This window comes from Molossus molossus, unplaced genomic scaffold (genome assembly GCF_014108415.1).
Source record: "Molossus molossus isolate mMolMol1 unplaced genomic scaffold, mMolMol1.p scaffold_m16_p_4, whole genome shotgun sequence".
Taxonomy (NCBI): Eukaryota; Metazoa; Chordata; class Mammalia; order Chiroptera; family Molossidae; genus Molossus; species Molossus molossus.
In genome coordinates, this window is record NW_023425377.1 from 26685206 (window position 1) to 26712711 (window position 27506).

Below are 27506 nucleotides of genomic sequence, written 5' to 3' on the forward strand. Positions count from 1 at the left end.
ACACTGAAATAAATAAAAGATGAAAAGACATGTAATAATACAAATACGGTAAATGTTAATTACAGAACCTAGATGGTGAATATATATGGATGTTCAGTGTACAGTTCTTTCAACTTTTCTGTTTCCTTAAAATTTTTCATAGCAAAATATTGGGGGGAAATGACAGTCTTAGATTTAACTTTTAAAAAATTATATTACCACACTGAGATAATTTTTATTCTGTATACATAAAAATACTATTTTACCTGGAAATAAAATCTCAACTTGAGCTTTACAATTGTACTAGTTACATGACAATAGTAAATATTCCCAAATGCTAAGTTAAAAAAAAACATATTTTATTGACCAAATTTATGTACTAAATATCTCAAAACCTTTAGCACCTGGAATGAAATGTGTTCTATATAGAACACTGTTGCAGGAAAGCTAGGTGATTGATACACGGAATCATGCTAAACTATCTTTGCAATTTCTTGTCAGTCTATTACAATTTCAAAAATAAAAAGTAGCCCTGGCCAGCATGGCTCAGTTGACTAGAACATCACTCTGTACACCAAAAGGTCTCGGGTTTGATCCCTGGTTGGAGCATGCACAGCAGGCAAAAGATGTTTCCCTCTTGATGTTTCTCTTTCCCCCACCCCCCTACCTAACTCTCTAAAAATAAATCAATAAAAGCATGTCTTCGATGAGGATAATAAATAAATAAATAAATAAATAAATAAAATTTTAAGGTGCTTTACCACTTAAACTGAATGATAATTATTTTTTAAAATAACAGTTTGTAATCTCCTAACAATGTCATCAAGTAGACATTTTCTTATATCGTTGCACATATGTAATTTATTCACCCCATAATTTTTTCAATTACATTTAAAAAGTTTAGTCTTACTTCTGTTTCTCATAAATCAGAACTGTTAAGGTTTTTTAAATGATAATTTTCAAATATTTCTTTCCTTTTTTTTTCCTATATTGCTTTTAGAGAAAGAGGAAGGGAGAGGGAGAGAGAGATAGAAACATCAATGAGAGAGAACATCAACTGGCCACCTCCTGCATACCCCCCACTGGCGATCGGGCCCACAACCTGGGCATGTGCCCTGACCAGAAATCGAACCAGCGACCTCTTGATGCGTGGGTCGACACTCAACCACTGAGCTACATTGGCTGGGCTCAAATATTTCTTAATCTTAATTTTGGTAGATGTAATAACAACATGTTAACTATTTTTTTATAAAAAAACAAAAAACAGTTCTTTCAGTGAAGAGACTCATACTGAAGCATATACTTGAAAAATAATATGACACTTGACATTTACTCCAGCAAAAATTAACAAACCAAAAAAGATGGAGGGGTGGATGAGACAAAAACAGATGAATATTGATAATCCACTGAAACTGGATAATGGGACATATGGTATACATATTATTCCATCTCTGTGTATATCTGAAATTTTCCATAATAAAAGTTTTTTTTTATTTTATTTTATTTATTTATTTTTTTTATTTATTTATTTTTATCCTCATCCGAGGACATTTTTCCATTTTTTGTACAGACAGAGTGGGAGGGAGAGAGAGGAAGAGAGAGAGAGAGAGAAACATCGACGTGAAAGGGACACATCGAGTGGCTGCCACCCGCATGACCCAACCAGGGCCGGGGACAAACTGCAACCGAGGTACGCGCCCCTAGCGGGAACCGAACCCGAGTCTCTCCAGACTGCAGGCCAATGCTCCAACCGCTTTTATAATAAAAGCGTACTAAATATCTCAAAACCTTTAGCAACTGGAATGAAATGTGTTCTATATAGAACACTGTTGCAGGAAAGCTAGGTGATTGATACACGGAATCATGCTAAACTATCTTTGCAATTTCTTGTCAGTCTATTACAATTTCAAAAATATAAAGTTTAATATAAACTTTAATTAATAAAAGTTTTTAAAAATTATTTAAATAGCCCTGGCCGGTTTGGCTCAGCGGTTGGAGCATTGGCCTGCGGTCTGGAGAGACTCGGGTTCGGTTCCCGCTAGGGGCGCGTACCTCGGTTGCAGTTTGTCCCCGGCCCTGGTTGGGTCATGCGGGTGGCAGCCACTCGATGTGTCCCTTTCACGTCGATGTTTCTCTCTCTCCCCCTCCTACTTTATCTGAACAAAATGTGAAAAAATGTCCTCGGGTGAGGATAAAAAAAAAAAAAATTATTTAAATATTTTGAAATTTTTTTTAAAGACTAGGAAACTTCATTAAACTATTGGCATGTTCTTTTTGTTGTTGTTGTTAATTGATTTGAGAGGAAGAGAGAGGGAGACAGGAAAGGAGAGAGATACATCAATCAGTTGCCTCCCATATGCGTCTTGACTAGGGATCAAACCCGGAACCTAGGTATGTGCCTCAACTGGGAATTGAACCTGAAAACTTCAAGTGCACGGGATGACGCTCCCACCAACTGAGCCACAATGGCCAAGGTTACTGGCTGTTCTTTTCTCTGACATCTTTAAAATACTTGCTTTTTAAAGATGCTATCAACTTAGCAAGATTTTGACTCCAGGTCAATATAGCTTAGGCCACTACTGATAAAATTTACACTTGGAGTGCAACAAATAATGCATGCAACAATGGATGAGAAAAAGGAAATAATATCTTAATTATACAAATATATTCTGAATTCCATTATTAATTTACTTTACAAAAACTTTAAATGTAATGTCAAGTGAGCTGAAAGGGACAGATTCTTTGGAATGTAATTCTGCAATAAAGAAAAAGTCAATTAATACATACTTACTTGGTATGGGAAGCACAACAGAAGGTGGAGGCTGGCCATGTCCTTGGGGAACAGGAAGTCTCATATTATGGCCAGGACCTGGACCTGGGCCTGGGCCAGGGCCAGGGCCTGGACCTGGGCCTGGGCCTGGGCCTGGCATTGGAGGCATTAACATTCCAGGAGGTGGTGGAGGAGGAAGCCCAGGAGGAGGTGGAGGGAAAGGAATCATGCTTGGCAGAGCAACTTCATCAACAACCAAGGGATCATTTCCGTGGTCAAATTGACAAAGGTCACCAAGTACACAAAATCCTCTTTCTGTAACAACAAAAGAAGAATCTTATTATGATCTACTTAAAGTTCAGAAAACAAACAAAAAAATTCCCAAAACACCCACCAATCAAAATTATAAAATTTTCTCCAAGGAAGCCCTGGGCGGTTTAGCTCAGCAGTTAGAGAGCATCAGCTCACAGACCAAAAAGTCGTGGGTTCGATTCTGGTCAAGGGCACATACCTCGGTTGAGGCTCGGTCCCTGACCCTGGTCAGGGTCATGCAGGAGGCAACCAATCAATGTGTCTCCCTCACATCGATTTTTTTTTGAAAAAAATTTTTTTCTTTAAGGAGTCTAAACCCTTCTTAAGTGTCATTCTATAAATCATCACATATCCCTGAGGTCAGGGCAGGTGTACTCTACTTTTTACACTATGACACTATGATTTGTTGAGCTAGCAAATTATAATAGAGTCAAGAACAGGCTACTAGCTACTATTAACTCATTTACTATAAAATTTTCATAATAAAAATTCAGATATTTTTTAACGAATATCAATTTAACAAAGGATGGGAGCAGGCTGGGGGGAGATAAAAGACTTGAATTAGATTATCTAATTTCCACTACCTAGTTTCATATTATTCTAAAGCAACCATTCTTGCTATATCTGCAAGTTGAATCTTTAAAATATTCAAGTGGAGCCCAGACGGTGTGTCTCAGTGGACTGAGTGTTGTCCCATGGACTGAGAGGTCCTGGTTTGATTCCAGGTCAGGGCACATGCCTGGGTTGCAGGTTTGATCTGACTGATGTTGATCTCTCATCAATGTTTCTATCTTGCTCTCCCTCTCACTTTCTCTCTCTCTCTCTCAAATCATTAAAAACATATTTTAAAAAATAAATAAAATATTCAAATGGACACCATGTACCAGGTTCTTCATTGCAGCATTTTTTCACCCCAAAAGTGCATCAATAAAGGTGAAACACATTTTTGGACATACATAATACTAAGAAGCCTAAAAATATTGAGGAAGCTCTTTATGCAGAGACTATGCTTAGAAAGATACACAAGAAATTAATCACATTAAACTGGCCTTGGGAAGGAGAGCTCTGTGGCTGGGAGACTAGGGTGAAAGTAAGGTACCACTTGAATTATGATTTAATTCTATGTCCTACTTAAATAATAAATAACATGTAAACACATTTATGATTCCTAGTTTCTACCAAATTTTGTGGTATACTTACAGTGTCTGAAGTAAACAAAACAACAAAAAGCAAAAGGTCAAATTTGACATTTCTCTTAACAAGAGCCAAACTACTAAATCAAACAAGTAAATAATCATCTGCCTAAAAAAAGATCCACTTCATTCATCCCTTTTAATAAAATCTGAACTACAATGAAAAGGTATGAGCAACATCTGCTTTACTAGTACTTTTGGGTACAGAATAAAAGAGAATTTTTACCATCATAATCTCTGCATCGCCTCTTTGGTGGTGGGTTTCGACCAAAAGAATTGGAAGAGCTATGATTGTTATAGTAATTAGACCAACTCTCCGTTGTGCTTTCAGAGTGGTGCGCAGGTGCGATCACAGTAACAGTGCTGGGAATAGACTGGGCCCCCGAGGAATACTGCTCAGAAGAGTTTGGAGGTGGTGCAGACACAGGCACATATGAACTCTCCAAGTCATTCCTTTCACTCTTAAATTTGGATCTTTCCCTGTGCTCTGCTTTAGAAACAAAATAAAAATAAGAAACAAGTGAGATCAGACATTTATTTTTAAAATAACTTTATTTTTGCACTTAAAAAATAGGAGAGAGAATATTGTAGTAAATTTACTAAGCTATCGATATGTCAAAGTGCTTTCATTATTAATATATTCTAAAAGCAGGAACATCAACAATGTGACATATCTTAACCAATTACTTGTATAAAATCATCTTTTATAACATCAACACCAATATACACTAAAGAAAGGCCAGCTTCTCACTGATATTTAATAAAAATGTTATCTAAGAATTGACTTCAAAAATGACATCCGAAGAGATCAGTGGTTGGGGTCCCAGTATATACTTTTTTTTCTTTTTAATTTTATAAACTCTAGGCAACCTTTAAGCAAATCAATTATTTTTTGAGAGAAAAGGGGGTGGGAGGGCAAGGACCAGCAATCCTCCTCCTCCAGTGATAGCTTTGTTGATTAAAGGGCATTTGTTTCAATTAGACAACCCGACTTAAGCCTAGACATGTACATACTATAATGCACTTATGCATAGCTTTCTTTGAGTTAAAACTCCTTTGATAGTATCCCAAGAAAAAAGCCCTATCTTTGTAACAAAATCAGTTATTAAGTTTTTGGAGACAATTACAGATTATTCACTGCTCAGACATATTAAAGGTACCATCTGCCTTTAAGAGAAGTTCTGGTACTCTTGTGATATAGGAAGATAAGCAACTATGTAGTCTTTAGGGGGAACCCTCATCTACTCACCAACATTCCTATTTGGGTCCCGGTCTTTGCTGCGACCCCTACTTCGGCTTCGGCTTCGACTCAGGCCTCGGCTCTTACTCCGGCTTTTACTCCTGCCTCTTCTCCAGTCATACTTCTCGCGGTACAATTCATTCCGTTCAAAGTACCTGTCGTAGTCTCTCCACTTGCCATCTTCTCTTTTCTTCTCACGTGTCCTATAATACACAGATATAAAAGCCATATGTACACTATAGAAACCAAGCCTGCAAACAAATCGATGGTATGAAATGCTCTCCTTGATGAATCAAAATTCATAACATCTATGCTTTTTTAGAGGCCATAAGACCACCACATAATTTCTCCAATCCACTATATAAAAAGAAACAACATTCCCTCAAGTATACTGGGTGGGGAGAAATGGAAAAAAAAAAAAGGTGAATCCAAAATATAGGAAGGGGTGGGGAAAATACAGATATTTAAAACTAGAGAAAAAAAAGGCTCAAAACAAAGTTTTCCTAAACAAAGACTCATTTTTTGATGGTAGGTTGATGATTCAAAATATAGAATGCACTAATTATAATATAAAATATGATTGACGATTTTAATACTAAGCACCCCTAACCAAATGGAACATTTCATTATTATTCTCTAAGGAGACTGCTTTTATCCCTGAGCTCTTGAGTAAAGCACATAATGATGCCTGTTTATAAAAAAAAAGACAAAGTATGACAAAGACAAAAAAAGGGAGAATGGAAAAAATAAAGGTAACTTTCTCTTTCTTTAATCAGTACAGAAAGAGAGAGAGATTAGTTCGTATTTTTAAAATCCCTCTTAATGCCCTTGTAATGTAACTAAAAAGTGAGTTATTAATGTCCCTCTAATTAAAAATATACACAAACCTTCGTTCACTAGATTCTGAACGAGACTTCTGGGGACTAGGATATTTCTTTTTTCTCCAATCTCGTTCTTCCTCTGCTGCTGGCTCCTGAAATACCTATTAAGAAAACACTCATTATAAACAAGAATAGTTCTTCTACAAATTACAAAACACATCCACCTGATGATAATCTTTCTGGCACAAAGAGGGCATAAATAAATAAATTGAAATACTAAAGTCAAATCGCATCTACACAAGTTTGGAAACAGGGAAACATAAAAAAGATGCTGAAATTACCATCAATATGTTCATTTTTAAGTGTTGATTTAAGGTAGAAAATAGCAGTGTAGGAGGAAAACAAAAATTCATTCTTTAAATTCAAACAGCAGAAATAGTAAATCTCTGTTTCTAAGCATCATATAGTAAAATGATTTATGTTTTCCTAATTATAAGATACACTCGTACATATAATTCATTTGAGGAGAACTTTAGATTTATTTCATAGAAAAGGTTTCAGGAACAAAAAGTTAACGAATGTTATAAAATGGCAGCCACAATATGCCAACTATATGGTGCTGGGAAAAACACTACACAATTGTTAGATAGGTTTGAAAATCACTCTCTCTACCAATTAACAGGAAATGCAGAGGATATATTACTTCACTGGGATGCAATCAGCAAAATCGACAGTAAACACTCTACAGGACGAATGACTGAGTCTCTTCAACAAAATAAAATTTACGGAAAAGAAACAGGTGAAGAAAAGAACAAGGGACACATAGGTAGGTATGAAGATTTAAAGACTGAGACTTAAAAGACATCAACTTGGAAATCTTTTTCCTTCTTTTGGCTATTTTGCATTCCTCAAGGACCTCTTTGATGAACATGTGTTAATTCCTAACGAGAAAAACCGTTCTTAAAAAAGTCAAAGGGCATTGGCTGGTTGGCTCAGTTGGTTGGAGAATCGTCCAGTACACAAAAAGGTTTAGGGTTGGGGCCCTGGCTGGTTTGGCTCAGCGGTTAGAGCCTTGGCCCCTGGGCCAAAGAATCGCAGATTCGATTCCGGTCAAGGGCATGTACCTCAGTTGTGGTTCATGTGTCTCTCTCACATTGATGTTTCTCTCTCTCTCTCCTTCCCTCCTGCTCTAAATGAAAAAATATCCTCTGGTGAGCATTAAAAGAAAAAGAAAGAAAAAAACGGTTTAGGATTGGCTCCCCAGTCAAAGTGCGTATGGGAGGCAACTGATCAATGCTTCTCTAGCACATAGATGTTTCTCTCTCTAAAAATCAATTAAAATAACCTATCCTCAGGTGAGGATTAAAAAAAAAAAGTCCATGGATCCAGGAGAAAAAAGAAAAATAAAGCCACACAAATACTTGTGAATGAATGTTCACAGCAGCATTACTCATAACAGCCAAAAAGTGTAAAGCACTTGTCTATCAACCCGAATATCCATCAACTGATGACTAGACAAAGAAAATGTGATATAACCATACAGCCATTAAAAAAAAATGGCCCAGCCGGTGTGGCTCAGTGGTTGAGTGCTAAGCCATGCACCAAGAGGTTGCTGGTCCAATTCCCAGTCAGGGCACATGCCCAGGTTGTGGGCCAAATCCCTGGTGGGGGGGCATGCAGGAGGCAGCCAATAGATGTTCTCTCTCACTGATGTTTCCATCTCTCTCTCTCCCCGCCCCATTCCTCTCTCTAAAATCAATAAAGAAAAAAGAAAATGGCCTAGCTGGTGTGGCTCCGTGGATTGAGCATTATCCCATAAACTGATAGTTCCCAGTTCAATTCCTGGTCAGGGCACATGCCCAGGTTGTGGGCTCGATCCCCAGTAGGGGGCATGCAGGAGGCAGCCAACTGATGTTTCACTCTCACATTGATGTCTCTCTCCCTTTAAAAAAAAAAAAAAAAAATCAATAAAAACATATTTTTTAAAAAAATGAAATACTCCTACGTGCTATAACCTGGATGAATCTTGAAAGCAGTATGCTAATTAGATGAAAGAAGCCAGTCGTAAAAGACTATACATTGTATGATTCCATTTATATGAAATGTCCAGAAAAGACAAATTCATAGAGACAGAAAGTAGACTAATGGTTATCTAGGAATGGGGGGTAGGGAAGAAGACTTGAAGGGTGATGGCTAACGGGTACTTTTTTTTTTTGCTTTTCTTTCTCCTTTTTTTTTTTAGAGAGGCACCCTACACAAGTGGGTAGATGATGGCTTCTTGTTTAGAGAGTTCAACTGACGTCCACAGGTCACTGCAGTCTTTAATGAAGTCTCCTTTGTGAAAGCAGCAAACATTAGGGTTGGTAGGAGCTTCTAAAACTCGCTGCATTGGTCTCCTGAGGTCCCTCAGCTCCAGGAGTCTTGAGGTCAAAACCATTTAATTTGCTGGGTAGCGGGGTTTCTTTTTTGGATAATGAAAATATTCTAAAATGGATCATGGTGATAGATTGCACAGTTCTGAATACAATAAAAACCATCATGTTTGTTGTACACAACTTCCTGTAGTCAACATGTTTTTCCAAAATTATTTTAAACTTTTATTCTGAAATAAGTTATTATATGGCATGGTATTGACTTATATTTCTTGAATTTGTAATATATATGTAAACTTCATACACCAAAACCCTCTTACCTACTTTTATCCTATTATTCTAAGACTATGAAAAGTAGATTTCTTTATAGAATCAGATTATGACCAGGCACATTAATTTAAAATTTTTTTTAAGTTTATTTTTTATTTTTTTTATATTTGGTACACGCCCCTAGCGGAAACCGAACCCGGCACTCTCTGGTCCACAGGCTGACGCTCCAACCGCTGAGCCAAACCGGCCAGGGTTGGGCATGTTAATTTTAAAAGTTGTTTTTGCCCTGGCCAGGTAGCTTGTCCCAATACACCTAAGTTGAGGGTTTGATCCCCGGTCAGTACACATACAAGAAACAACCAATAAATGCATAAATAAGTGGAACAACAAACATGTTTCTCTCTCCCTCCCTTCCTCTCTTTCTCTAAATTCTATCAATCAATTTTTTTGAAAATTTGTTCTTTGTTGTCCACTTGACTTAAACATTTATTTTTATTTTTATTTTTTTAATCCTCACCCGAGGACATTTTTCCATTTTTTTATTCAGATAGAGTGAGAGGGAGAGAGAGGAAGGGAGAGAGAAACATCGATGTGAAAAGGACACATCGAATGGCTGCCACCCGCACGACCCAACCAGGGCTGGGGACAAACTGCAACCAAAGTACATGCCCTTGGGGGGAACCAAACCTGGGCCTCTCTGGACCGCAGGCCGACACTCTAACCGCTAAACCAAACCGGCCAGAGCTAAATTTTTTTTTTTTTAAATACCTTTTTATTGTTTTTTTTTAGGGAGAGAGATAGAAACATCAATGTGGGAGAGAAACATCAATCGGCTGCCCTTTGCACACCCCCTACGAGGGATTGAGCCTGAAACCTGGGTATGTGCCCTGCCTGGGAATCGAACCGGGACCTTTCAGTCCACAGGATGACGCTTAATCCACTGAGCCACACCGGCCTGATCTGACTTGAATTTTTCTATCTCACATCTATTAGAAGTCTTATCATTATACACATATATAAGAAGTTTTAATTCATTATCTTAACCTGTCATGCCACACAAGTTTTGAGGCCCCCCCCCCCATTTCATCAGACCATTTTAGATAGGGGCAGGACTGGTCTTGGGTTGATAGGTTGTTAGGGGTGAGTGATGAATACATGGGAATTCACTATAATATGCTATCTCTTTTTGATGTCTGTTGAAAATTTTCTATAATAGGTTTTTCTAAAATTAAATGAAACAAAGATATTTCCAGACAAACCAAAGGGGAGAGAGGAGAACTGTACCAGACGTTCTCACACTTCTAGTCATAAATCTATGTGTTGGATCTCAGAAAACTACCTAACACTTTAGATGATCATGGTATAGTGTTATTAAGGAATTTTAATCTATTATCTTCATGGGTTGTTCTTTTGCATGTTCATGAACTAAGACAGGGTACAGGGTTTGATAAACGATTATAACTACAACAAATTTACAAATAACATTCCAACTGTATATTAAATGCACTGTGCTTCATAAATCATGGCACATATCTCCCAAGCGTTTTTCCAGTACCAGGATGAGTTGTTCCAATGATCCAAATTCTTTCAGGTGGGTAACAAGAAAGAGAGTCAGCCCTGGCCAGTTTGGCTCAGCGGTTGGAGCGTCAGCCTGTGGACCATGGAGCCCCGGGTTCAGTTCCCACTAGGCCCTAGCGGCTAGGGGCATGTACCAATAAAAAAAAAGAAAAAAAAAAAAAAAGAGTCAAAATGGCTAGTTCTTAGATGGATCTGCTCCTCTGTACCCTGCTCAGAACAAATGCATCAACTGAGCATAGCCCAAAAAGAGACAATTAGCCCAGCCAGTGTGGCTCAGCGGCTGAGCGTCGAACCATGCACCAAGAGATCGCTAGTTCAATTCCTGCTCAGGGCACATGCCCAGGTTGTGGGCCAAATCCCCAGTGGGGGGCTTGCAGGAACCAGCCAATTAATGTTCTTTCTCATCAACATTTCTCTCTCACTCTCCCTCTTCCTTCCCCTTTCTCTAAAATCAATAAAGAAAAAAAATTTTTTTAAAGAAAATATCCGTATTCTTACAAAATACACACTGAATATTCAGAGGTGAAGGGTCACAATATACCTGACTTCCTACCAAAGAGTCAGAAAAAAATAATTCTGGGTATGCATAGAGAGAGAAAATGGGGTAAATTTTCAATAGGTGAATCTAGGTAGATGGTATATAGGTGTTGGTGGTACTATTCTAATTTTTATTGTATAAAATTATTCACAAATAAAAGTTTATTAAGTTATTAATAAAAACAAAAGTTGGAAAATATTTCTGTATAATAACCACATTTATGTGCCAAGCACTGGACTAGGATGTGTGTGCATGTGTGCATAAAATCTCATTTAATCCTCAAAGAGATAAGTAATACTATGATCATCATTTTGCTGATATGCAAATGAAACAGTAACTTAGTTTAGAGCTACTACTTTAACTCATACAGCTTGAATTGAGAACACACATTCTTTTTTTAAATCCTCACCCGAGTATATTTTTCCATTTATCTTCAGATAGAGTTGGAGGGAGGGAGAGAGGGAGAAAAACATTGATGTGAGAGAGACACATCGACCAGTTGCCTCCCACACGACCCCGACCAGGGCCAGGGATAAATTACAACCAAGGTACTTGCCCTTGACCAGAATTGAACTGGAGACTCATTGGTCTGCAGGCCGGTGCTCTAACTGCTGAGCCAAACCGGCCAGGACTAAAACATATATTCTTATCAAAACACTGTTATCCATACATAAAAGAATTACAAATGAACTTTATAAAATTTCTTCCTTGATTCAAACAATTCAAACCATCTATAATCACATTTTGTATTTCAACATTGTAAAAATATTTTTTTCCTTTTCTTTCCTAAGAGTGACATTTGTAATTACATTAACTATAAAAAACTCTATGTGGTTAAAAAAGAGGAAATTATTTCTCTATTTATATGAAAATGTGTCACCTAATGAGTTCTCTTGTTTCATTAGTACTTTACTTTCAGGTTAAGCCTCCATATTTAACCAAATTTTCTTTTTCTAAAAGTCACTGGATAAGATTTCTCTGAATTCTTCAATATTACTAATACATTTCTTGGATCTCTAAACAAGCTATCCAAAATTCTTCCAACTCTTCAAGTCCAAGGAACTAAGAAGCCCTGAAAAAGAATCTGTACCATGCTCAAACCTCACAAATTTTAATCAATCACTTCCTTAATAAAGAGGTCAACTTCCAACTAAGAATAACACTGGTAACAGGACCTGAGATGTCCCAAAAGCAAAAGAAAACTTTGCATTACCTCTTCTTTAATTTCTTCTTTTTCTTGGACTGATGGTTTTGGCTCAGACTTAACTGGTTCCAAAGGTGGAAGGTAGTTCTTAGTATAGAGACTTTCGAATAGTTTATCCACAAAACCTGAAGTTTCTAAGAAAGATAAGTAATATTTAAGTGTCACATATAGAGAAACCAAAAATCTGTTAACGCACACTCTACTGGCAAAGCTGAGGTAAATGGGGCATCTCATACACTGTTGGTGGAACTAAAAAAACGAGTCTAACCCTTATTGGAGGATAATCCCATTTCTGGGCTTTTATATCCTTTGGACATACTTGCAGATGTACAAAATGATATATATGCAAGATTATTTTAGGACATAATAATAAACGATTGGAAACCCAAATTTCCACGAATAAAAGACTACTTAAATGAATGTGACAGACATAATACAGAATACAGAGCAGATGTGAAAAGAATGAGTACTGATAATATCAGATCTCAAAGACAACAAATATTTGTATGTTTTTATTTGCATAAAAACTCTGAAAGGACGCAAAAAATGTGTACTGGAGAAGAGAGCAGATGAAGAACATGTGAGAGAGACTTTTCATGGTACATCTTTATATTGTTGGATTAAAGGCACTGACTACTCAAAATTTTAATTACAATATTTTTTTATCAGTTGAAAAAATAAATTTTGGCATGAGAATTATATGAAAGTATCTTTCTGCGTTTTACTTAAAAGCAGCTCTATTTTGTAACTTTTTTGAACTAGGAGACTAAATGAATTTAATAAAAACATAAATGTCAAAATATTTGTTTTTCAGTCATGGCCAGTGTGGCTCAGTGGTTGGAGTGTCAGCCCGCACACAGAAGGTTCGCAAGTTCAATTCCCAGTCAAGAGCATGTTTTAAGGAAGGGTAATGAGAATTCAAAAGCCCTGAGCTGGGAACATATTTGCCATGTTGAAAAAAACAGCACAGCAGTCAGTGTGGCTAGAATAAATAGTGAGATGGACAGGTGGGAAATGAGGTCACAAAAGCAGCAGGGGAGGACTCGAGGAATCTCTGTGCACTATAGAAAGGACTTTGTGGTAAGAAGATGGGAAGTTAAAGGCACAAACAGAAGAGGAACATGCTCATCTCTTTTTGGGTATCAAAAAGCCCCAGCCAAGAGGGGAAAAAAACAGAAAGCTTCAGTGCCTTAATAAATACTAAGAATAATCAGCTTCATTATCTTTAAATTGTTAATACCACCCCCAGCCCCCACCCCCCACCATTAACTAGGCTCTGCCACAAGCCCAAAAGAACATTCACCTAAAAAGCATTAGTTACCACTGCTTCAAAATAGGAAAGAAATAGAAAAGGAAAGGAAAGGTAAAAACAGTTCTGCCAAAATACATGATAAATAATTAGGCATGAATGGGTATATTCAAGTATTAAAGGACTCTGACCAATTTCTTTCCTTTAAAGCATGTATCTTCAAGATTTTATCAAAAAGTTTTACATTGAAAATCTTAAATACTTGATGGAAAACCCATAATAATTACCTTTTTGTAAAAAGACGTCAAGTTGATCAGCACAAAAGGCTTTCAATTCCTTTTCAGGTTTGTCCTTCTTGACCAGTGCTACAACATAGTTGGCTAAGGCTGAAGGGTCAGCATCACATCTAGTTGGACAGAAAATACAAAAATTTTAAAACGTGTTTTTTCAAATGTGGTATCATGAATGAAGTCGCCCCTATTTTGAAAAACTAAATGTCAAAAACTTTATTTTAAAGTGACTGCAAACACAGGCAACTATTATAACAAACAGCATACATGTAGTGGAAGTAACAGTTTCCTTTCCTGCTCTGGCCTGTTTGGTTCAGTGGTTCCAGCGACAGCCAGTGGACCAAAGGGTCAAGGGTTCAATTCCCAGTCAAGGGCACATACCTGGGTTGAAGGTTCAATCCCCCATCTCGATAGGGGTGGGGTGGGAGGCAACCAATCAATGTCTCTCTCACACAGATGTTTTTCTTTCTTTTTCTCTCCTCCTTCCTCCACCCCCCCCCCACCTTTTCCTCCCTTCCACTCTATCGAAAAAATCAATGGAAAAATATTCTCAGGTGAGGATTAGCAACCACAAAAAAAGAGTTTTCGTTCCTCCTTACTTTCATGAAATAGTTTGCTCCTATTCCCATTATACCCAGAATTTTGAACCAAATCTGTATTTATTACTTTCTCAACATAATAAGGAAAAGGTGGCAACTGACCCTTAGCTTCAGCTTGACTCCCGGCCCACATAAACACTGTCAATGTCTTCAGGAGCTATCTGTTCCATGGGATCAATGAGGAAGAAGGAGGGAAAGTGACAGGACAATGTTCCCCATTCCCTGTAACCCCAGGCACCACCATCCAAAAATGGAGATCAACTGCACTGCTAATCTTCTCTGTAAGTACCTTAAGGATCTTTTTTAAAAAGTGAGAACACACTACCCAGGCAGTGGGGCTCACTGGTTGAGAGTCAACCCATGCATGCACCAAGAGGTCATCAGTTTGATTCCTGGTCAGGGCACATGCCCAGGTTGTGGGCCTGGTTCCCAGTGGGGGGCATGCAAGAGGTGGCCAACAGATGTTCTCTCTCACTGATGTTTCTTTTTCTCTCTCTCCCTTTCCCTTTCTCTCTTTCTAAAATCAATGAAGAACAAAAAAAAATTTTTTAAGTGAGAACACTAGAAGGATGGCATCTTAAATATTACTGGCAAACACTTTAGTAGCTATGAGCAAGAGAGAAAAGATCTGGGAGTTAGAACAGAACGGTTAAGAAAAGGGGTGGAAGAGATAACTTCTAACCTTTTTTTTCCCCCAGTCAGAAATAACCTGACTTTGACAACCTATATGATCTCTTATGCCAGGGCAGCACATGATACTTGAGTTGCCAACTCCTGACATATAGCAATCTGTCAGACTTAACATTTTATCTATATTACATGGAACTGAAAGTTTTATGTTGTAAATATATATATATAATTAATACTCTATTTTCTTCATGAATATACATTTAAGTAACACATTATCTTTTGTGGCTTCATAAAGGTAAAATGAAAAAACTAAGAATGACAGTAATTAAAATCAATATGCAAGCAAAGTGATCATATCCCTGTAAAACACTATTCCAATCAACTAATCTTGTTCTATACTCCTTGGACCTCCATTGTCAACCAGAAAGTTAGTTTCAGCTCAGGAGTATCAATCATATTTCCAACAACTTTATGAGATTAGCAAACAAAAGAAAGATCAAGCACAAGCACCTTTACTCTCTTCTATGTTTTTAAAAATTCATAATCCAATAAAATGTAATTTTTTCATTATCAGTATTAACACTTTGTGAGAAAGACTCGTTTTTAAAACATTTATGCACATTTATGCACCAAATTCTAAGAGAGCACATTTCAATGATTGTCGACTTTACAAAACTCAGACCCAATAAAAATAAATTATGGACAAGGGTTAAAGTGCACTAGGAGAGACTATAAGTGTCAAAGATGGTAAGTTACACATTAATAAAAACATGTAATTTAAAAGAAAGCTAGAATTTTTCTTAGGTAAAAAGTATAAATTACATTTTGGAGAATCATGAACAGATTCTTAGTAAATCCAATTACTAAATTCTAATTTTTCTTCAGTGATTTTAGAAAGAGAGGAAGGGAGGAGAGAGAGAGAGAGAAACATTGATGAGAGAGAACATCAACTGACCGTCTCCTACATGCCCCCGACTGGGGATCAGGCCCACAGCCTGGGCATGTGCCCTGACCAAAATCAAACCGGTGACCTCTTGGTGCTTGGGTCGACGTTCAACCACTGAGCAACACACCAGCTGGGCAATTACTGAATTCTAAAATGGATATACAGCATTTCTGCCTTTAAAAATATGTTACACATGCCATGTGCACTTTGGTTATTCCATAAATACCTCAAAATAGAGATATGTAGGTAGACTTAATTTCACTCCTGAGAACACTAAGATATTTAAACAATATAATTCTAATCAGCATTCAAATGGTAGGAGGATCACATTTCTACCTTTACTTAGAAAGTTCAGATCCCAGATAAGAAAATATTCTAAACACAGAAAGAAAAGGATTTTTAAAAATAAGAAAGAATGGCATAAAGAAGCAATGTTAGCCCTGGCCGGTTTGGCTCAGCGGTTAGAGCGTCGGCCTGCGGTCCGGAGAGACCCGGGTTCGGTTCCCGCTAAGGGCATGTACCTCGGTTGCAGTTTGTCCCCGGCCCTGGTTGGTCGTGCGGGTGGCAGCCACTCGATGTGTCCCTTTCACATCGATGTTTCTCTCTCTCTCTCTCCCTCCTGCTTTATCTGAACAAAGAATGAAAAAGTGTCCTCGGGTGATGATATAAATAAATAAATAAATAAATAAATAAGAAGCAATGTTATTTCCTCTGGTGTTATGAGAACCTTCAATGAGACTCATGACCTGATGGTATAATGCTGGATAAGGATATTCTAGTGAAAAATAGGCAAAACATTCAGATTACTGGATAGATGAGGTGGGTTAAACATACCCAGATGTCTTACACATATATTTAGTATTCAGGCTCTAAAAACAAATGCAGAGTTAGGCTGCTCCTAATGAAATACATTTTTATGTGCTAATGCTAAAACTCAAGATGAACAGTTATGAGAAGGTAAAACAATAGAAAAAAGACAAGACACCAAGAAAAGAAAGTGATCACAGATTATAAATATTTATTTAATGTGAGTGAACTAACTGTTAATAACTGATAGAATTCTGCACCAAATACAAAAGCATGTTTATAGCCAAAGGAATGGGATTATTTAAATTGATAGCTCCTGGTATATATCCATAAAGTGCCCTAGGAGGGAAACTGCCAGTCTGAAATAATAACTGACACCAACTGAACACACTGGGCAATATTATGTAGCAATTTCTGTACCTTTATGTTTGTTCTTATTTATTCTTTCACCACCCCTTACTATATAATCTTTAAAAACTGACAAAAGTCCAGCTGGTGTGGCTCAGTGGTAGAGCAGCAACCTATGCACCAAGAGGTCGCTGGTTCGATTCCTGGTCAGGACACATCCCCAGGCTGTGGGCCCAATCCCCAGTGGGGGGCATGCAGGAGGCAGTCAGTCGATGTTCTCTCTCATGGATGTTTCTCTCTCTCTCTCCCTCTCACTTCCTATCTCTCTAAAAAAAAAAATCAATAAAGGAAAAAAAAATTTTTTAACTGACAATACTATAATAGCTATGGTAGCACGCTAATAGTAGCCTAACAAGCCATAAAAATCTACGCATGCCTAAGATCCCAAACGCAAGGCCACTTCTTCTTTCTCTTACCCAAGAAGTAATATCTAGCAAGAGTAAAACCTTTCAGCTCTTCATTTGTAACAAAAGCTTATGAAAATTCATTTCTGCTTACCTATAGGAATAAGCATATTTTGGAAAAAAACAGATTTGAAAATTTTGGATCCATGGCTATGTTATACACGTCTAGACAAAAAAAGGTGTTCTATTACAACAAACAGATTTTAAAAGGTTATAATACCTATCTAAAGTTACTATTCTCCAAGAGTCTTTAAAAGGCTTAACAGTATAATCAATGAATTCTCATTCATTGTACTGATAAATTCAGATGTATTAGACAAATTAAGTGGTCTACTCAACATCAGGCAGACAGCACACCTGTGGAACTAAAATTCAGCTGCAATTCCACAGGAGTAAATCTATTTCACAGCATATACACTTTTCTAATGTATATCTACATGCCAACCTAATGCATCCTAAGTCTCAACCAAATAAGGACCTTAAAACTCACATCTTGCATAATAATGTTCTAAGAACATGTCTCAATCACCTAACTTTTATTTTAAGTTATTTAAAAAATAAAAAGCAATTAGGATTAATTTTTATCAGGGGAAGTTAACAAAAATATCACCCTAAAAATGTCTCATATGTAAAAACCTCAAATTTGTTTTTCTCTTCCTTAATGAAATCTCCATTGCAAGTGTATGACAAATCTACTGAACTAGTACATCAGCTTTACAGACTTCAGGCATATACCCAATCCCAAAATCTAAGAGTAAAGGTCCTTCCTTATGTTAGGTCCCAAGCCAAGAAACACCACTAAAACATCACTATAGTCTATTTATCTCAGGAAAAAGCCAGGACTACTTAAACCTTTTTCACTGTCAGGAAAAAAATCCATGTATTTCTGAATATAGACTCAATTTTAAGTTCTACCTTTGTATAATTTTTTTTTTTTTTATCCTCACCCGAGGACATTTTTCCATTTTTTGTTCAGGTAGAGTGGGAGGGAGAGAGAGGAACAGAGAGAGAAAGAGAAACATCGATGTGAAAGGAACATATCGAGTGGCTGCCACCCGCACGACCACCCAGGGCACGACCGACCAGGGCCGGGGACAAACTGCAACCGAGGCACGCGCCCTTAGCGGGAACCGAACCCAGGTCTCTCCAGACCGCAGGCCGACGCTCTAACCGCTGAGCCAAACCGGCCAGGGCCCTTTGTGTAATTTTTGTTTCAGAGGTGAGATAATTAATGAATATGCTATTGGGCTACAGGGGGAAAAAAACCTCCTGATCCTAATGTGTATCTACAACCATTAAATATGTTCACATTCTGCCCTGGCCAGTTTTGCTCAGCGGTTAGAGCATCGGTCTGAGTTCCAGAGAGACCTGGGTTAGGTTCCCGCTAAGGGCGCGTACCTCGGTTGCAGTTTGTCCCCAGGCCTGGTTGGTCATGCGGGTGGCAGCCACTCCATGTGTCCTTTTCACGTTGATGTTTTCCTCTCTCTCTCTCTCTCTTTTACTCTCTCTCTCCCTCCCACTCTACCTGAACAAAAAATGGAAAAATGTCCTCGGGTGAGGATTAAAAAAAAAAAAATGTTCACGTTCCTTGACTTGCATAGTAGTTTTACTTATGGGAAACCAGTCTCAGGATAAAGCCAAATACAACAAATACTACTGGTACCTAAGAGACACTAAAAATATGTACGTTTACTGTATAAAAACAGCATTATTTTTAACAGAAAAGGTAAAGTCAAGGTAACCTTTCTTATTGTTCAATGTTTATAAGACAGGCATCTGAAGTAATGGTTATAGAAACAATACACAAATATGAAAAATGCTTCTGATGTAAAGTCACTTGGAGATAGCAAGATTAAAACAACTGTGTATATGAGCCCGGCTGGTGTGGCTCAGTCACTGAGCACCAACCCATGCACCAAGAGGCCACCAGTTTGATTCCTGGTCAGGGCACATGCCCGGTTGTGGGCCCAATCCCCAGTAGGGGGCATGCAGGAGGTGGCCAACTGATGTTCTCACTCATCAATGTTTCTCTCTCTCTCTCTCTCCCCTTTCCCCTCTCTCTAAAAATCAATAAAGAAAAAAAAATACTTTATAAAAAATAAAACTGTGTATTTGAGTCTGGTACCAGCTACTGAACAGAAACTGGAAATAAATATACCCCAACATTTGTATTCTTTTCTTTCCTTTCTATATTTGCTGTAACGCAATAATGCTTTCATTTCTATTTTACAAAAAAATAAATTAAAAAACAAACAAAAAGTCTGCCTTTGAGATGTGTTCAGATTATTCTTTTGATAAGACAGTACTACTGGAAAAATAAGTAAAATCTGAGCTGATTTTATCAAAGAGTATAAGTGAGTAATTATTACTGGTACTTCTACTTCTTTTCAAATAGAAGCTTTCATTTGTCCTTTAGTTAATTAAGGGTTTTCATGAATGAATACAATGTGAAATAAAATACCCGTAAATTTATTTTGGAGGGAAAAAATATATATGCATGCATCAACTGCAAACATCACTTTGATATTTGGACTATGGCTCCCAGAGCAGTAATCACCAACTAAGTATACCCAGAAAACTGGTCTACCGTATTAAAAAAAAATCTTACTCTTGTAATTGTCCATCAACCTAAATATACATATGAGCACATGCATCCATCTAAACATTTTACTGAATGTTTACTAAGTGCCAAGCATCTTGCTAGGTAATGGAATTACTTTGAGCAAGAAAGACTTTGCCCTGTAGTCACTGGCCAAGAGATGGGTGTGAAAACAAATAATTACAGTACAAAATAACAAATGGTTAAAAAGGGCATTAATAATGGTGTAAAGACAACACAGTGAGAGGATGAGAAACATTGGTAGGAAACATAGGGCTATAAAAGCAACTTCTGGCTTCTAGCCTATAGCAATTGGGCCAGGAAGAATGAAGTCAGACATATTTAGGAGTCAGACCAAAAGACATAAGAACAAATATGTTCTTAACTTAGTATACTAAAACTTGCCAAGAAGTCTTCTGGTCAAAATAATGTCCTTTTCTATGAAACAGTGAATGGTCTCCTTAAACAAGTCCCAAGCACTTTAGAGGCACACTAATTCTTTGAAGCCACTAAGTACAGGTTAGAAAATTATCAGTACTTCGCAACCTTAAGAACATACCTCCAAAATACTCACTTCACCCAAGTAGTATATTTATCAGGGAGGTCAGGTCTAACAGCTGCAAGGTGATCATTTTTCCTACCATTTAAGCAACTGCAGAGATTACTAGTCAGAGTTTAACTTGATAATGACTGCAAATCTATAGCAGCATGTAAACACTCCGGAGTTAACAAAGTATACCCCCCATGACCAATGAACCAATAAATATGAACCAATAAAATAATCTCAGTCTGTGAACCTTATTGCTGCCTTTTCCACCAGAGATGGCAATATATTCAATGTCCCAGACACTTAAAAAGACCTTGATATGGCCTGTACTCACAGAAACTGCATATCAAGACTATGGTTTGCACTAGCAATTCCTGTTCCTGCTTATGCAGCCCCCAATGAGATTCTAGCTCTGTCATTTCATGTGTTTTTTTTTTTTTTTTTTTTTTCTTTTTTTTTTTTTTTTTTTATCCTCACCTGAGGACATTTTTCCATTTTTTGTACAGATAGAGTGGGAGGGAGAGAGAGGAAGAGACAGAGAGAGAGAAACATCGACGTGAAGGGACACATCGAGTGGCTGCCACCGCACGACCAACCAGGGCCGGGGACAAATTGCAACCGAGGTACGCGCCCTTAGCGGGAACCGAACCCGGGTCTCTCCGGACCGCAGGCCGATGCTCTAACCGCTGAGCCAAACCGGCCAGGGCTCATGTGTTTTTTAAATTTATCTTTTATTATTATTATTTTTTAATCCTCACCTGAGGACACTTTCGCATTCATCTTCAGATAGAGCAACAGGGAGAGAGGGAGGACGAGAGAGAGAAACATTGACGTGAGAGAGACACAACGACTGGCTGCCACCCACATGACCCCAACCAGGGCCTGGGACAAACTGCAACCGAGGTATTTGCCCTTAGCAGGAACCGAACCCAGGTCTCTCTGGACCACGGGCCGAAGCTCTAACTGCTGAGCCAAACTGGCCAAGGCTTGTGTGTTTTTTAAAATATTTTTTTCTTTATTAATGTTAGAGAGAGAAGAAAGGAGAGGGAGAGAGAGAAACACCGATGAGAGAGAACATCGATTGGCCGCCTCCTCTATGCCCCCCCCCCACTGGGAATTTAGCCCACAACCTGGGCATGTGCCCTGACTGGGAATTGAATCGGCGACCTCTTGGTGCATGGGTCGACACTCAACCACTGAGCCACAGAGCTGAGCCTGATTTTCATTTTGTAAGTGGCAGTGGGGCTTAAGAGTAAGTAAAATACTTTTGCAAAGTTTAGTATATTTTCATATTTCAAAACCATGACATTTCATTTATATTTAATGACTCTGAGGTACATAAAGCACTATTAAGTCTGCATCATTAGTATTCGAACCATGTTTGTAAGGTAGGTAAAAGGCTAATAAAATTAACTCTGTTTAAAAGGAAAAGGTTAGACAATTTCTCCAAAGTCACACAGTGAATTGAAGACACAGAACTACAAACTAAATGGCCTGATTCACATAACGATGCTCTACTAAGATGGATGAATGGATGGATGGATAGGTGTAACTCCCAAAAAGTATTACAAACCCTTTTTTAAAAAGACTAATTATTTACAATAAGCCAAACAAGCATCAGTGAATTGCATATGTTTATACATATTTAACATATAATATAAAGAAATTAAAACATTCCCCATTAAAGGCATTTTTGGTAGATATGCATGTTATTGAGAACGCTTGCCTGAACTTTCTTTCACTAAACTTGCAGAAATTTATTCAGTGATTCATTTATCCCCAAGGTTTACTTAGAACCTTACTTAAGAGGTTCCCATACTTAAAATGAACAGTTATTCCTGATTGAAAGCAACCGAAATATTTCCTAATTGTACATAATCCCTACATAGCCTCTATGACTAGGTTATCTAGGATATTTTTTTTAAAGTTTTTTTCTTTATTGATTTTAGAGACAGAGGAAGGGAGAAGGAGAGGGAGACAGAAACATCAATGAGAGAGAACATGGACTAGCAGCTTCCTGCACGCCCCACACTGGGGACTGGGCCCACAACTTTGGCCATGTGCCCTGACAGGTAATTGAACCAGCGACCTCCTGGTGCATAGGTCGAAGCACATCCACTGAGCCACACTAGCCAGGATATCTAAAATATTTTTAAAGTGAGAAAAGAGCCCTGGTCGGTTTGGCTCAGCAGTTGGAGCCTTGGCCTGCGGAGCAGAGAGTCCCGGGTTCAGTTCCTGTTAGGGGCACGTACCAAAAAAAAAAAAATTAAAGTGAGGAAAGATGAGGACCCCAAATAAGATCTGTGAGTTCAGTCTGTTTATGTAGCACTAGGAAAAGAGATAGAAACTTCTTGACCAAGATGGTTTTTCTCCCCTTTACTGCATTGCCAACAAAAGTGGTACTGGCCTGGCTGGTGTGGCTCAGCAGTTGAGCACTGACCCTAGTCAGGGTTGATTCCTAGTCAGGGCACATGCCCAGGTTGTGGGCCTAGTCCCCAGTGGGATGCATGCAGGAGGTGGCTGGTTGATGTTCTCTCTCACTGATGTTTCTGTCTCTCCCTCTCCCTTCCTCTCTCTCTAAAATCAATAAAATAAAAATATTTTTTTAAAAAAGTGGTCCTGGGTTTTTCCCAGACAGTTAAGGAGTAATTTCTTCCAGGCTGTCTTCCTCTAATACAAATAATAGATATGTCCCACATCTACAAAAGGAGTGGTAGGTAAGAGATGAGCTCTTAACAGCACATGGTATTTCTAACTTATCTACAGGGAATAATCACATGTAAACTGGATTGGTTTAGAAATATCCCGTTACATGCTTTCATTTCACCATAAATAAACTATAATATGCTTAAAATCTCCTAAAAAATAAAAACTGTTATAAATTTAGTTAACTGGAAAGCTGAATAATAAAGTGCAGTGGGGAATCACGTGCCACAGTACCATTCCAGCATATGCACTGCAACCACATTTATCTGAAAGCCTAACAACTGCTCTGAAATGCTGTGTTGTAGCAACATGCCAATCAGCCATGAAAATTTTCTGAAATCTGGAATATGCAAAAAGTAAATTTTCAAATACAACCCTCTTTAGCATATCATTTATTACATTTTAGGATAGCTAAACAAACAAAAAATAATCTCCCATAAGAACATACTAAGAATGAAAATACATGTGATATTTGTATTTACTATTTCTTATAAACCCTTCCATCCAAAACCATTACTTATGTGAGTTAAAAATAAGTATTTAATTTTCTAATTCTATGAACACCACTATATTGTTAAAGTCTAAGTTATAGTAATTCTAGATCTTTGTAAATCCTAAACAAGTAACAAACACTGAAGAGAACAGAAAGAAAAGAGGCATGATATGTACTTTAAGTTGAACATAAACTCAAAACAAATGGGGAAACTAAACTCAAATAATCATTTTAAAAGATAATATTTAGCCCTGGCCAGTTTGGCTCAGCGGTTAGAGCATCAGCCTGCATGTGGTCCAGAGAGACTTGGATTTGGTTCCTGCTAAGGGCACGTACCTGGCTTGCAGTTTGTCCCCGACCCTGGTTGGGTCATGTGGGTGGCAACCACTCGATGTGTCCCTTTCACGTCGATGTTTCTCCCCCCCCCCCCCTCTATCTGAACAAAATATGAAAAAATGTCCTCGGATGAGGATTTAAAAAAACAAAAAGATAATTTTTACCCATAAAAATTACTGAATATCTACGATCATTTACCTATATAAACAGCTAAAAAAGCCAAGTGAAAAGACCCTTAGATATAACTTCCTACCCAAACTAAATTTTGACATTAAGGGGGGTAAAAAAAAACACTATCTAGAGTAAAACATTTTAGGGAGCTTTAAAAAAAAAAGCAACTAACTATAATATTAAAACTTGTCACCTTCTATCCAAGACATAAAATATACATTTAAAACTTTTAAAAGGTTCTCTACCAATAAACAAAATCAGAGCTTGTATGAAAAACTCTCTCTCTCTCTCTCTCTCTCTCTCTCTCTCACACACACACACACACACACACACACACACACACAAAGGCAACATGAACAGCAGGTGTACAAAAGCAAGAGGTAAGTTTTTGTTTTTTTTTTTGTGTTCTTAAACACAGACTTTTTTCTTTTTTTCAGCCTTTTCCAAATATGGTCAATTTTACTAAATCAATTTTATTATTTCTCACCTTCATCATAATCCATCTCCATCTTTGTGCTCCAAAACTTTCTACTGTAGAAAAAGTATGATGCACTTCAGGAGGCCCATATTCTTCTACCAACCTTCAAGTGTGTCAATAAGTCATTTTCACTTTAACTACACCTACATCACTAATGTAAAATTCAGCAGCCCTTAGTATACATTTATTCATACTTCTGCTCTACTCACATACTCATCTTCATAATGCAAATACACTTCAGACTTCAAAATTCCCTTAATGTTGCCTCCCTTATACATCTTGCCTTCACAAGGAGGAGTAGCAAAACAACAGAAGTTGGTTAACAAGATTTCTCAGGAGGATTAAAAAATAAACAGGGAAGTAGCTTTCTCAACAACCCCAACTTCACCATACCTACACACCTCCCAAACTACTCTTCACTTCCACCTCGCAAAACTCAGTATTTCCACTAAAGTGATCTGATTTAATGAATCAAAGCCTGCCCATCTCTTCCTCTACCCCTTCTTTCAGCCAGAAAGCCCTCACCTCCAAAAGGAAGACAAGCAGCAGAAAGGAGAGCGGGCAGGAAACTATCCTTTCCCTTTCCTTTTCACGCCTTCTTTCCCAAGACAGTTCATGATATCTCTCTTCAATGCCCCCCCCCCCAGCCTTCTCTCTAGATGTGTTTCAGAGATCAGCTATATATACCTCAGTGTCCCAAATACACACTACTACACTTTTAAAATGGTTATACAACAAACAAAAAGTTGGTACCTCTCCTCTCCTTTTCATGAGTCCCTAATACGACCCAAAATATTTACTTTAAAACAAGCCCCTCATTCTTTTCAGCACCTCAACAACAACCCTACACCTTTCAACAATACTTCCATAACTCATTCTTTCTATCACTCCTTTCAGGCCACCAATACCCTATATCTGAATATAGCAAGATGCTGCAGGTATACATACCCTTCAGCCCCTCCAACAATAATATTAGATACCAGAATAGCCCTTACAACCCCCAAACGTATAAAAATCTCAATTTTCCCCAACCCTCAATGGTATTTAAAATTAATCAGTTCTCCTAGTACTATCAACTCAAAAACATTTTTAAGTCCCTTAAAATCCTCGCTATCATACTTATCAGCTCCCCAATAATTCCCCCAAATACTTCAATGCCTACAATTCCCTTTCAACTACCCCATATTTTTTCAAGTACTTTAATATTTCCGAACTCTCAGAGCTCATCATTAATCGCTATAAAGCCCTCGATGTCCCTCCCATCCCTTTCTGCCCTCATGTTTTGAAAAGGCCCTCGATACTCTCTGCTTCTGGATCTTTTGGTTCCGGAACAATATTGTTTGTAAAGCCCTCGATATCCTGCTATTCCCTTCAAGATGCCAACATTCACATTTAAAAACCCCTCGATAGCCCTGCTATCCCTCGCAGTTCCCAAACAGCAATGTTTGTTTTTAATTCCCTCCCTGTTCCTGCTACCCCTGCGAGCACCCCAAGATTTTTAAAGCCCTCGCCCCCTTCCCCACAGGCCCCACAGCCACTCGGTCTCTATGCCCCCGGCTCTCTCTCCTCTCTCCCCTCCCCCCCACAATGGTGATAGTACTACTGAGAAGACGACGCCGGGACCTCCCGACGGCGGCCCCGGCTCTGTGCCCTCCCTCACGCCGCCTCCCCTCCCCCCACGCCCCCACGGGCCCCCAACGCCCACGTTCGCCAGCCCCGGCCCAGCCAGGCTCACTCACATCGGCTCCAGTAACTTGGCCAGCCAGGACTTGAGGGCATCCACATCCTCTATGAGCATGGTGCAGGGAAGGCGGGCTCGGCCGCCGCTCTCGTTCGGGCCTGCCGCGGTCTCCACGCGTCGCCTCCTCACACCTTCTTCACAGCCCCCGGTGCCCCAGCCCACCGGGCATCTTACGAGACTTCAACCTACTCCCCCGGCCGGGGCCTAACAGGAACTAACCCAAGAGCCCTCACTCAACCTAGCCCAACGGCTCAGGAGGGCGGGAGATAGCGCGAAGTGGCGGGCACTAGAGCCAATAAAAGACAGAGGGCCGTGCACGCAAAGCCAATGAGAGGGCTCGTTCACCCCGCCGGCCAGTCGTACCCAGTTAAGGAGGGCTGGATCAAGGTAGGTGGAGAGCTTACGTGAACTCCTGGTGCAAGATGGTATCTTGGAGAAGGTGCTGTGCCTCTTAAAGGGGCCGCGGCGCCTTTTTTGACCACGCCGCCGCCCGCCGCGGAATACTGGTGTCTGCTGCTGGGAGTGCCTGGGGGAACCCGACGAGCCCCTCAGCCTGGTTCCTTCCTCTCCTTTTTCCTGGAAACACGCACTAATGTCCCGAAATGACTCAGCTGTAGTAAATCTGCAACACAACATGCAACACATTCACATTGCAAGGAATGCAAAATTTTACCTTTTTTTTCTTACACATTCATTTTGCTCAATACACATGCTTGTATTTTTTGCCGCTCTGCTTGAATTACGCAGAAATGTTTCTGACAACCATTCCTTGGATTCCAGCCGTCATTTTTAAAACGTGGCGCACGGATGTAAAAAACTGAGGCC

The 27506-nt window shown here is 38.7% G+C and overlaps 1 protein-coding gene across 2 annotated transcripts in view; it reads right to left on the reverse strand.

Moving 5' to 3' along the window:
• RBM27 (RNA binding motif protein 27) overlaps nucleotides 1-26900 on the reverse strand; it is a 91567-nt gene extending 64667 nt beyond the window's left edge. The window contains exons 1-7 of one of the 2 annotated variants that reach the window (XM_036240554.1): nucleotides 26680-26860; nucleotides 13814-13932; nucleotides 12287-12411; nucleotides 6382-6476; nucleotides 5504-5697; nucleotides 4481-4744; nucleotides 2771-3064 (exon numbers count right to left, since the gene is read on the reverse strand). In XM_036240554.1, coding sequence (XP_036096447.1) covers nucleotides 2771-3064; nucleotides 4481-4744; nucleotides 5504-5697; nucleotides 6382-6476; nucleotides 12287-12411; nucleotides 13814-13932; nucleotides 26680-26738 — 1150 coding nt within the window. In that variant the 5' untranslated portion in view covers nucleotides 26739-26860. Of the gene's footprint in view, nucleotides 1-2770; nucleotides 3065-4480; nucleotides 4745-5503; nucleotides 5698-6381; nucleotides 6477-12286; nucleotides 12412-13813; nucleotides 13933-26679 lie in introns of both variants that reach the window. The other variant, XM_036240553.1, reaches the window with a different exon arrangement.
• Between the last annotated feature and the right edge of the window lie 606 nt (nucleotides 26901-27506).